Raw genomic sequence first — 12,284 nt, 5'->3', positions numbered from 1 at the left:
GACACTCCGCCGGGCCGCCCAGCATATTCAAGTATTGGAGAGTGCGAGGGAGACAAACAGGTCCGAACCGGCTCTGGGCCGCCAGCATTTGGCACGTCCGCCCGCTTGGCCCGGCCGGCGACGGCTCGGCGGGCTCCCTCCGGGCGGAGGCCTCCGGCCCTCCTCCCCAGCTGTGCCCTTCAGAGGGCTGCGGAACTTGTAAAGGTCACTGGCATTCAACGGGTCAATACTTTTTTAGGACTAACAGGAGATGACAGCTGGGCCGTGGTCTGACCGTCTCCTCCTCCTCCGAATCCCTTTATTCCAGATAAAAGAGAGAGGTCCATTCCCCGTCATGGCAAACTGAGGCAGCTCGCCCCCATCCCTACCCGGAAGGCGGCTCCCTGCGTGGGGCCCGTGGGCCACATAATGCCACGGGGTTCTAGAAGCTCTGAGGGAAACCACACAGGGGATGCTGCTCCCGGCCAGGCCCCATCGCCCGGGGTGAGGGAAGCACCCTGCCAGCTTTCAGCTGCCTCTGGGCCGACCCTCCCGCAGACATCGGTGCCTGGCTCTTGGGAAGTCAGGATGGACTGGGCCATTAGGACCTCTTTACTGTCCCTGAGCCCATTCGTGGCAGTAAGATTTCTCAGCCCGCTCTGGGGGCAGTAACGGGGGCGGAGCAGCGAGCAGCCTTCTGCTAATGGTCACCTCAGCGAGGGAATTAACAGCTGTGGGGGTGGGCGGGAGGGGGTCTGCAAGCACACTGCTGGGAAGCGAGACTCTCCCCGACCCCGCCCAGCAGGAGGAATCTCAGCCCTTAGAGCTCTGTGTCCTCCAGCTGTTGAAGCCTTGGGAGCCACGGCTCAATCCCCAAGAAGGGCCTTTGTTTCCATCTCTCCATGGCCTTCTCTAGGGCCGAGCTGAGGGATGCCGGGCCCAAAGCTAGGTCCGGGCTGGGGGCAGACAGCATGGGGAGACTCCCGGACAGGGGTGGATCTGGCCCGCTCTCCGGCTACCAAGGGGACGTGGGCCGGCGGGCTTATACATATCCTGCACAGTGGCAGCGGGAAGGGGCCCGAGGACCCCTCCTGTCCGATTCCACGGTGAGAGACTAGCAGCAAAGAAGGAACAGAATGAACCTCAAACCCCCTCACAAACCTTCCTGGCTGCAGGTGAGGGGGGAGAAAACCAGGAAGTCAAGAGCAAGAAAGAGACCCCAACCCACGAAGGAAAACAAGAAACCAGCCCCAACTTGGCACGGTTCTCATGCAGAATATTGCACCCAGTGTGAACTAATGCTAAAAGCTTTCAACTGTATAAATTTAAATGTATTTTCATATTATAAAAATAAAGATAAACATATACATATTTTACACTGGTCATTGCTCTGCAGCAGCAGTGAGCTTCAGGCAAGGGTCTCTCTTTCCCATGGAACAGAATTGACTCCAGAGTCTCTGATCCAGCCATGTGGACGGCAGCTATGGCTTATGTGTGCACAGAAAACAAAATCCCTGAGTGGCCATTTGACCTTCCTTGCTTTTTTTCTTCCCTTTCTTTTCTTCTTTTTCTTGATTTTCTTCCTTCCTTCCTTCCTTCCTTCCTTCCTTCCTTCCTTCCTTCCTTCCTTCCTTCCTTCCTTCCTTCCTTCCTTCCTTCCTTCCTTCCTTCCTTCCTTCCTTCCTTCCTTCCTTCCTTCCTTCCTTCCTTCCTTCCTTCCTTCCTTCCTTCCTTCCTTCCTTCCTTCCTTCCTTCCTCGGCTTTCCCCTTTTCTCTTCAAGTAGCTCTTCCTTGGCAGATCACAGTTCTGAGGTTCGGATTGTAAAACGTTTGCTCCATAGTCTTTCCCCTTCTTTCTTCTTCCCTCCCTCCCCAAGCCCCTTTCTCCCAGCTCCATTTCCAAAGGGTCCAAGGTTGTCCACTTCATCCTTTGAAAGTACTTTCCATATCTGTCCAAGCTGGGAGACCATCAAAGGCTCCAGCCCCTAGACACCAGCCAAGACGGCCCTCGAGGGTTCAGAGCTGTCTTCCTCTTCCCATAGCCCCACCTGCCATTATTGGTTTCTGTGCTTTTCGCCAACATTCTTCCTGTAAACAGTAGGGAGGAAGGAAGAAAAGATGCTGTTAGGGGGAGCAGGAGGGAAGGATGCCATTTCTGACTCAAGGAAAAGGAGGCAGGGGATGACGTGAGTGATACCTGATGGGGACAGAATAGATGACTAAGGGCAAACCATCCCCCTCTTTAAGACTCAGTTTGCTAACCTGAAAAATGGGGAGAATAACAAGAGCTATTATTTACATAGCTCTGCAAGGCTTGCAAAACACTTTATCCATACTGATTCATTTGACTCTCACAATAACCCTGTTGGTAGATGCTATTATTATCCCCATTTTACAGATGAGAGAATTGAGGCAGATGCAGGTTAAGCTCAGAGGCAAGTGGCTAATTAATGTCTCAGGGAGGATTAGAACTCAGGGTCTTCCTTCTTGAGTGCAGGTCCAGCCCTCTGACCAGCACATAGTAACAATACTTGAGTTGGCTAGGTGACACAATGGATAGTGTTGTATTTGGAGTCAGAAAGACCTGGGCATTAAATACCCTCTCTGAGCCTCAGTTTCCTCATCTGTAAAATGGGGAGTAATAGTACAGACCTCTCAGGATGGTTGTGGGAATCCTATGAGATCATTTTTATAAAAATGCTTAGCACAATGCCTGGCACACAGTAGGTATTTAATAAATGCTCATTCCATTCTAAGACCTGCATTGCGGAACCCAGTGGTGACAGAGTAGAGGGAGGCATTAGGAATTGACATACGTGGCGGAGAACTTGGCTGTGGGGAGATCTAGATGTCCTAGAAATTCGGTGACATTTTGGGAAGAAAATATTTTTGAAATGGCAATCATCATAATAAATAACGATTATGATTGCTAACATTTATACGGCTTTTCAAGATTACAAAGTGAGACCTCCAGGACCAGTTGACACTGAGGAAAGGGGGGAGGGGGGACTGGGCTCAAGCAAAGCTCACTTGGAACAGGGGCTGATCACGGTGGGCGTCGGGGGGTAGACCAGGGCCACGTTCACTCGCTCGCTGCCATTTTTGGGGCAGATGATCTCAGCGACGCCCTCTGGCCTGGGCTGACTTAGCAACTCCCCTGCAAGAGAAAAAGAAAAGAGTTTGATGAGACCCTGGGAGAAAAAAAGGCTGGAGGGATGGAGTAGAGACACGGAGGGAGGCCCCATCCATGGTCAGAGCCCAAGACAACAGCCAGACACTCAGCCGCCTGGCGCCCAGCCATGGCACCCATCCATAGCCTCCCCCAACTGCTCGGCATGGAGACAGTACAGGAGGCTTCCTCCTCCTTCTTGCTTTTCTTCCTCCCTTCTTTCCCTACTCCTTTATTCTTTTCCTTCTCCTCCTCCTCTTTCTTTTCTTCTTCTTTTTCTCTTCCTCCTCCTTTATTCTTTTCTTCCTCCACCTCTTCTTCCTCCTTTTTCTCTCCCTTCTTTCCTTCCTCCTCTATTCTTTTCCTACTCTTTTCCCTCCCTTCTTTTCCTCCTTCTCCTCTTCCTCCCTTTTCCTCCTTCTCCTCTTCTTCCTCCCTTCTTTTCCTCCTCCTTCTCTTCTTCCTCCTTTCTTTTCTTCCTTATTTTCTTTCTCCTTTTCTATTTCCTTTTTTCTTTTCTTCCTCCCTTCTTTTTCTCCTCCTCTTTTCTTTTCCTCCTCCTCTTTCTTCTCTTCCTCCCTTTTCCTCCTCCTCCTCTTCTTCCTCCTTTCTTTTCTTCCTTCCTTCTTTTCCTCCTCCTCCTCTTCTCTCTTTTTTTCTTCCTCCTTCTTTTCCTCCTCCTCCTCTTTCTCTTCCTCTTGCTCTTTCTCCACCTCTCCATACAGTAAGAGGACCAGCTTTTTCTGCCCAAGCCAGCCTCAGCCAGTATGATCACCACTAGTATTAAGGTACTAGAACAAGCTAGCAAGGTCAGGCTGGGTGAGGATTAGAGCACCATAAACCAGCTGACAAAGGCCCAGGCCAGACATTGTCTGACTCAGTTGTAGGGGCTTTGGAAGTCATTTGGGAAGAAGCAAAAGCCCAGGGGCACAACCACATAGAGAGTACCCAGCAGGAATAACTTGGAACCCTGACTCTCCTCTGCTATACCTGATGCACTTCCCACTGTGCCACACTGTTAGCTCTTATTGTGTCAGGAAACCAGAAAACCCATCACTAACATCCTTCTCTTGTCCCTCCCTAGGATTGCAGGTTTTCCATTGGCCAAAAGCTCCCACAAAAGAGAGAATGCTATGGGCTGATGCTCTGCCTTGGTGGAGGGGATTCCCTCACCAGGAGCTCCCTGTGCCAATCACTTTAAAGGTCCAGACCACAAAAAGCTCAAGGCTGAGGACACAAAGACAAAACAAAAGCCAGACCATGGCCTGAAGAACTTACATTCTACTGGACATACAGAAAAGCCAGGGAAATCTTTTGAGGAAGGGGAGGGAATTAACAGCAGGGAGGATGAGGGAAGGCTTCAAGTAGCTGAGCTTGGAAGGAAGGAAAGCAGAAGACAGGAAGGATGTCCCATGTGGCCTGGGGGTACAGACAGGATGTGAAGGGCCGAGCTTGGCAAGAAGCTGGATACCTGAATGGGAGGGGGGTAAGTGTGGAAAAGGGAAGAGTGTGCACTAATCAGGGAAGGGGGAGGCTGAAGGCTTTAGATACTGACTGAGGAATGTTTATTTTTACCATAATGGTAATAGAGAGCTATAAATATAAATAGAAATAGGGAACTAGAAAAGGTTTATAGAGTAAGGTGGTCCTGTCATTCTGGTAGCTGCCTAACTGGATGGACTGAAAAAGGGCAAGACTGGAGGCAGGGAGACCAAGCAGGACTCTGTTGCCATGGCTTAGGTGAGAGGCAATGATGGTTGTGTGAAGGAGAGGGATGTGGACATGACAAGTGTTGTGGGGGTAGATATGGGCAAGAAATGCCAGTGATGGACAGGGAAAACAAGAGCGAGTTGAGGAAGACACCCAAGTGGTGAGCCTGGCCGTCCACAACGTGGATGGAGCCTTTTGCAGAAAGAGAGGAATTCAGAAGACAAAGGATTTTAGGGAAAAGATACTAAGTTGAGTTGAGCACATGTTGAGTTTGTGATGCCTAGGGCACAACCACTTGGAAATGTCCAATGAGCAACTAGTATGGCAGGACAGAGCTCAGGGATGGATACACAGATCTGGGTGTCTTCTACGAGGGACGATAACTGAAGTCACCAAGTAAGAGAGTGGAGAGAGAGACAAACAGAGAGATGAAGAGACAGAGATAGAGAGAGGAAGGAGAAGGAGAAGGAGGAGAAGGAGAAGAAGAAGAAGATGATTATGATGATGATGATGGTGGAGGATGAGGAAGAGGAAGGGGAGGAGGAGGAAGAGGAAGGGGAGGAGGAGGAGGAGGAAAAGAGGGCCCTGGGCAGAGTCTGGAATGGGAGACACTTCAGGTTGGGAGACGATGGGCCAAGAACAAAGGCTAAGAAGAGAGATAAGTGTCAGGAAACCCAAGCCAGAGCAGGGACAACCAAGAGGAGACAGTGACCAACAGATTCCAGAGCTACAGAGAAGACTGAGGGGATGAGAACTGAGAGAAGTCTATCAGGTTCATTGTCTCCTTTAGTGCAGTTCCAGTTGAATAATGTGGTCAGAAGCCAGATCAGAGTGTTTAGAAGAGGGTGAAAGGAAAGGAAGTGGAGGCAACAAACAGCCTTGTATAGCACGAGACACCAAGGGTTGCTGATGTTTAAATAAACTACAGCTAGGCAATATGGCGGAGTATGGAGAGCTAGCTTTGGAGCCAGGAAGAGGTGGGTTCAAATCCTGTCTCTGACACGTTTTGGCTGCATGATCCTGGCCAAGTCACCCACATTCCAGTGCTCTAGCAGCTAAGACTCTGTCAGATGAGATTGGTAGAAGCTTTCTCATCTGGAGTTCTCTTTGCCAATGGACCAGTCTCTTATTTGTCACCAATCCGCAATGTCCCATGTGCTCACACCAATCTAAAAACCTTGTCCACAGAGATGCGGGTACGGCATGACCTATTCTAGAACAATTCCTGCTGGCTCTCGGATCACAGCCTCTTTTTCTAGGTGTGAGTCATCCATCCCTCCGGTAAGCCCCCCAGACCTTTGCCAGGAATTCAAAGACCGCTAGCCCAGAATTTGCAGATTTCATTTTCTCCCATTTCTGAAAATCAGGCTGCACTTCCCTTCCCTAATCCTTTGACAGCTCTCCCGTTTCCCAGTCATTCAAAGGTCCCTAACAGGGGTTCCACCATCACAGCTGATGGTTCTCCAGGTAGCCTCCTCTGACCTCAATGACCCGAGCTCACCGATGGCAGCCCAGTGCTCTCACAATCCCCCACTTATCCTGGGTTTCACCTCCCTATTAGTCGTTTCTGATCTATCCTTTCAGTCACAAAGACCATTCTCCTGGGCAGAGAAAACAAAGAAATTGTTGGACAGCTCTGCCTTGTCTCCTTTTCCATTATCACCATCCCATTCACTGCCATCAACACTGATGCTCCTCGATTTCCCCATATCACTTACACCTGCCTTGCTGTCCTCAGCTTCCCTGGAAGTCTCTGCTTTTTCTGTGTTAGTCCACCTGACACCACTGCTGCAGGACTGTGCGAAGCTTCTGCCGTCCACCCTTCACCCACCTGCCCTGGCTTCCATATTCCGTACATGTCTATTCTAAATTTAGTTGATTGGGGAGTAATCCAGTGACTTCCTCTCTCAGAAGTTCTTTTTCTTCTAATTTAATGTTAAAAAAAAATTTTAACATTTTAACATTCTTTTTTTAATTTCAAAGATATTCTAAAACAGCATATATTCTGATAGAATTAAAATTACACTAGAGTAGGACTCAATAAATGCTTGGCTATTGATTGACAGAGGGGTCACTTCCTTTCAAGGTCCCCATCCTTTTTACCCCATTAACTAATTTTTTGTTGGGGGTGGTAAGAATCAGATGCAGAATGGAATGCTCCCCTTTACCTTCTGAAGGGCAAAATTAGCAGTCAGGTAGATTAAGAAATTACCAATAGGTCTGCTTTTTGGGGTGAAGAGGGAAGGGGAGCAAGCTGGGGAGAAAAGAAAGTCTGGATAAGTAAAGACTTTCATCACTACAAAGTTGTGATTGTGGGCCAGAAGCCTCCTCTGTTACCCAAGCTTTCATCTGTTTCCTTTGCCCAGGTGGTTTATTTCATACCCTAATGACAGCATTATCACGGATGATATTACACAGCAAGAACAGCAGTCAAGATACCCAGAAATTTACAGGAGACAAAACCCAGCAAGAGAACTTTGGGCAAGGCGTTCCCCTCTCCTCTCTGGGCCTCGGTTTTCCCACCTAGAAAATGAGGGGTTTGAACTAGATGGACCCTAAGAGCCCCTCTAGCCTTAGGGCTGGGATTCTAGGATTCAACATTTAACAGAAGTTCATCGGAAAGAAGAAAACAGAAATCCATGAGCAGATCTTTGGCCAAGGAACACACTGCTGCCCTTGGCTCTGGCTGCCACACTGTTCCTGCCTCTGCTCACAGATGGTTTTTGGCTTGTCTTTCCATATCCTCCCTGCCCCTGGTTCCTTTTCTCTTATGTACCTTACATTTCTTCCTTTCCTCCTTCTTTTCTTCCTCCCTCTCTCTCTCCTTCTCTCCTCCACCTCCATCCTTTCCTTTCTTCCTTCCTTCCTTCTTTCTTTCTTCCCCCTCCCCCTTTCCTTCCTTCTTTCTTTCTTCCTTCCTTCCTCCCTCCCTCCCTCCCTTCCTCTGTCCCTCTTTTCTTTCTTCTTTTGCTCCCTTCTTTCTTCACTCCCTCCTTTCTTTCCTTTCTTCCTTTCCATTTCTCATTCCTGTACTGGTCTTCCCCCTCTGTGCTTCCTCTGCTCACAAGGCTTCAAAAACAAGCTACATCAGAGTTCCTTGGGACATTTGACTCTACAATGACTGTAGCCCACAGGGAAGCTGGGAAAAAATGGCAAGTGCAGTCATTGTTAATTGGATTCTAAAGTATGTTGCTCTGATTACACTAAATTGCTTGAATTATGATGGTCCTGGAGAAAATAAACTTGTGAGAAGTCAGCTCAGGTCAGTTCTTGCTCGGGTCCTAGAAGATGGCTGTGGGATATCCTGGGAGAGAGAGGCTTGTGTGACTTAACCTCTCAGGCCTTTAGTTACTTCAGTGCTCTGTAAAATTCAGGGTCCAGACTAGACCCAGTCTGAGGTTCCTTGTAGCCCTAAATCTGTGAGACTGTGTGTCTGGGCATGTACCAGGTATCTTAGGGGAAGGAGAGAGCTGTGCTCCCAGGCTAGGTAGGGGAGATGGCTCTGTACAAGAGATGAATGACTGGCTCTGGGAATAAGGATGGACTAGAGTAGGGGATGGAGGAAGGCAGTAATGGAAGATTTAGACTGACTGAATGGGGATACAGGGCACAGGACCCTCTGGAAACTCAAGGGGAAAGGGCTCCTACTGGCTATAGGGGCAGGGGAGCTCTGATGATGCACCTTAGTGATGGTATGGTGGGGACAGACAAGAAGCATGGTGGGATGCCTGGAAGTGATGAGGGGTGAGAGGAGGGGAGTGGACTGAGGTCTGATCACCAGAAGGCTCTGCATTCAGAGGGAAGGGAGTCAGGTTTCCCCAGCACTGGGAGCTATCTGGAGCAAGTGAGGGTGTAGGTATGCAGTCTCCACATAGCATTTCCTCTGGCTTCCTGCCACTTGGTGAAGAGAGGGGGAAGGGAGGGAGAGAGAGAGAGAGAGAGAGAGAGAGAGAGAGAGAGAGAGAGAGAGAGAGACAGAGAGAGAGAGACAGAGAGAGAGACAGAGACAGAAAGAGAGAGAGACAGAGAGAGAGAGAGAGAGAGAGAGAGAGAGACAGACAGAGAGAGAGAGAGAGAGACAGAGAGAGAGAGAGACAGAGATAGAGAAGAGATTACAGGGGAGGGGACTCTTCCCCCTTTGGGGCACCTGAAGGTCGCCATCTTCATCCCCATTGTAAACTAGCATTTCTCTACCTCTCTAAGGCTGGCAAATCCCTTTTCAATTATCGTCTCATTTGATCCTCACAACAGCCCTGGGATGTAGGAGCTATTATAGTCCCTGTCCTACAGAGGGGGAAACTGAGGCAGGCAGTTTAAGCACCTTGCCCAGGGTGTCCCCGCATTGGACGCTGCCTTCTGACTCAGCCTTCCCCACAAAGAGACCCAAAATAAAGACGACAACGTTGAACGGGGACTGCCCCCCCCTCCCCCGTGGAGCAAATCGGAGGAAGAAGTGATTCCGGCTGGCTGTGGGAGAAAGTGAAGGGCTGGGCAGGTGGAGGCTGCGGAGGAGAAAGCTCAGAGCCATGGCTGGCCCGAGGGGGCCCTTAGCCTCGGTCTCAGCGCCCGGGACCGGGCGCAGCGGGAGCCGCCAGGGCCGCACCGTTGTCTCCCCCCCTCGGGACGGGGGCATCTCCCGGGCTTCCTTGTGCCCTGGCACACAGTAGGTGCTTAGTAAGCGCCTGCCCACTTGGCTTGGCATTTGGCCGGGCAGGATAGGAAGTCCTGCAGCCGCAGAGCGCCGGGGGCCGGGAGCGCGGCGGGACGGGGTCCCTCTGCGGGAGGAGGACTGGCCGGGGCCCCCGCGGCTGGGGCCGTAGTCCCCTGACTTCTAAATGGGCCGCAGAGCCGCGCTGGGCCCTCCCTGGAAGGAGCCGGGGCCGGCGCCCCTTCCCATCCACCGTTCATCCCCTCCTCCCCGCTCGGCCCGGAGCCACGCTTGGCTGTGCTTTACCGGGAAGGCTTTATATAAATACAAACCCACCCAAGAAAGGAAAAGTATTTCCCTTTTTCTGTCCTGGAGAAAGTCCCAGCCGCCTTGGCCGGGGATCAGACACGCTCCGATCAAAGGGGGCACGGCGGGTTGGAGGGAGGTGGGGGAGGCCGGCTGCAGCCTCCAAGGCCCGGCAGCCCCAGCGAGGGTCTGGCGAAGGCGCTCGCTCCTTATTTGGAGCGCCCAGAAGCGCCGTCCTGGGGAAGGCTGCGGCTCCGCCAGCGCCAAACTTCCAGGCCGTGCGCCCGCCATAGGCTTCCTTGGGCCAGGGGGCTTTGGGGGGCGGGGGCCAGCCTGGGCCGTGCCCTTCCCAGGGCCTGGCGCACCAGCACTGCCCCAGCTCCCAGGGAGCAGTCACCAGAACATGCGTCCTTGCCTGGTCTCACGGGATTCCAGGGCACCCAAGGCCACACGCAGGGAAGGACCTTTTAAAGGAGCTGGCGAAACCTCGGCCACACGGGGAGCCTCCCACGGGGAGCCTGGTGTCCATTTCACAGATGCTAAAACTGAGCTTTGGTGAGCTAAGTGACTTGCCCAGCATCACACCGCTAATACATACCAAAATTATTATTATTATTATTATTATTATTCAGTTACATTGAACTCAGGTCTCTGACTCCAGGCCCAGTGCCCTATCCATGGGGCCACCCAGCGACCTCTCTGAGCTCTGTGTCACCTGCAAATCTCATGAGCTCGCCATCTCTCCGTCTCTATGTATATATTGTATAAATAGATAACATTTACATATAATATATTACACAATATATAAATTACATAATGTATAATATACAATATCTATTGTATAAAGTCCCTGATAAAGGCATTAACAGGGCCGAGCCCAGATCACTGGGGCAGTCCACAGGAGACCTCCTGCCCTGGTGACATCGGCCCAACAACGGCCACGCTTTCAGTTCAGCCAGCGAGCCAATTCTGAGCACTGGCAAGTCCTTATCTCCCTGTCTCCCTCACAAGAAGAGCACGAGATTCTTTACCAATTATTTGGCTCAGATCTTGGCAAACTCTGCCTGCCACATAACGATCACAAGGTTCTGCATTCGGGGGGAAGGGGCCAGTTTTCTTAGGTCTAGAGCACCCCCCCCCCACGTGTGTGAACCTTCTCTGTGCCTCTGGAGTGCTCTGGCCTTCCAGCTTCCTAGCCCTCCATAGCCCGGTCAGAAAAGGAAGGAAGATGAGTTAGCCTGCGCTTGATGGAGCTCGAGGCGATCGATGCTTCCCTTTCAGGTGGCTGCTCCACATAACACAAGTGACTTCATCCCAGCCAGTTTCAATTTCATAGACCATAGGAGGAGCGGAGCCTGGGACAGCGAATGAGCTCTGCCTTGTCTTTCCTGGGTCTCAGTTTCCCATTCTCTAAAATCCAGGTCCTTCTCTGGAAGCTCTAAGATTGAGGGATTCCGGGCAGAGAGACAGAATTCTCAGAGAGCCCGAGTTCCCTTCCCCAGCTGAGAGTCTACGAATCTCTGAGACGAATTCCAGGACAATCATTAATCCCTGTTCATTAATCAGTCTGATTTTATACGACTCACTGTACACATGATTTGTTTTCTAAGCCTAAAAAACACCCAACTGGTCAGCAATGTTTAAATTATCCTGTTGGGATTAAAAAAGGATTTGGCCTGTGTCCAGAAAGCCCTCACGAAACCCCAAGCATGCAAAGAATTTAACAGATCTCTTGCAAGTTCCCATTCCTGTCCCTAGAGAAAGTCTGCTAATATTAACCCCATGCATGCAAAGCAAATGGTCATTTTGCAAATAAGCTTTGGGGTCAGTCTTCTTGCTGCTAAGGAGGACTTCCCAAAAATACTGCTACCTGAGGAACACTGGCTTAGAGTTGGAAAAGTGCTTGGAAAACACCCATCCCATTTGACAGATAGGGAAACTGAGGCCCAGGGAGAGGGGACTGCATATAGCAAATGAGAAAGGTAGGCCTCCAACACTCAGGGATCCTACTCTTCAGATATTCTATTTCTATCATTAACTATGAGCAGGGCTTCTTAAACTTTTTCCACTTGCAACCTGTTTTCACTTGAGAAGTTTTTACATGGCCCCAGGTATAATGTATATAAAGTAAGTATAAAAATAAAATCCCAAATACCTTTGGCAAAGGTTTTTCCAGGGGACTAACTTTCCCTGATCTGGACCACAGTTTCTAGAGATTAAGTTCAAATGCCAGCTCCAGGGATGAAGAGAGATAATTGTGAACAGTGTGACCTGAGCCCAGTCCCTTTACCTCCTCTAAGAGGAGAACAATGATCTCCTAGGGCTGTATAGAAAGTGTTCAAGGCTCTCCCTTTTATTTATGAGCTTAGGCAAATCACTTCTTCAGTCAGGCGGTACAGTGAATAAAGCGTGGGGACTAGAATCAGGAATGCAAATCCAGCCACACTAGCTGTGTGACCCTGGACAAACCAC

General features: G+C 50.3%; 1 protein-coding gene across 1 annotated transcript in view; it reads right to left on the bottom strand.

Annotated features, from left to right (window-relative positions):
* Nucleotides 1-1,532: 1,532 nt before the first annotated feature.
* MFHAS1 (multifunctional ROCO family signaling regulator 1) overlaps nucleotides 1,533-12,284 on the bottom strand; it is a 51,901-nt gene continuing 41,149 nt past the window's right edge. The window contains exons 2-3 of the mRNA XM_074276506.1: nucleotides 3,010-3,136; nucleotides 1,533-2,067 (exon numbers count right to left, since the gene is read on the bottom strand). Of these exons, the coding sequence (XP_074132607.1) occupies nucleotides 2,034-2,067; nucleotides 3,010-3,136 (161 nt within the window). The 3' untranslated portion in view covers nucleotides 1,533-2,033. The remainder of the gene's footprint in view (nucleotides 2,068-3,009; nucleotides 3,137-12,284) is intronic.

The sequence above is a fragment of the Sminthopsis crassicaudata genome, chromosome 6 (assembly GCF_048593235.1).
Source record: "Sminthopsis crassicaudata isolate SCR6 chromosome 6, ASM4859323v1, whole genome shotgun sequence".
NCBI classification, from domain to species: Eukaryota; Metazoa; Chordata; class Mammalia; order Dasyuromorphia; family Dasyuridae; genus Sminthopsis; species Sminthopsis crassicaudata.
Note: the sequence above shows the minus strand (reverse complement) of the source record. Positions and strands in the feature narration are given on the sequence as shown.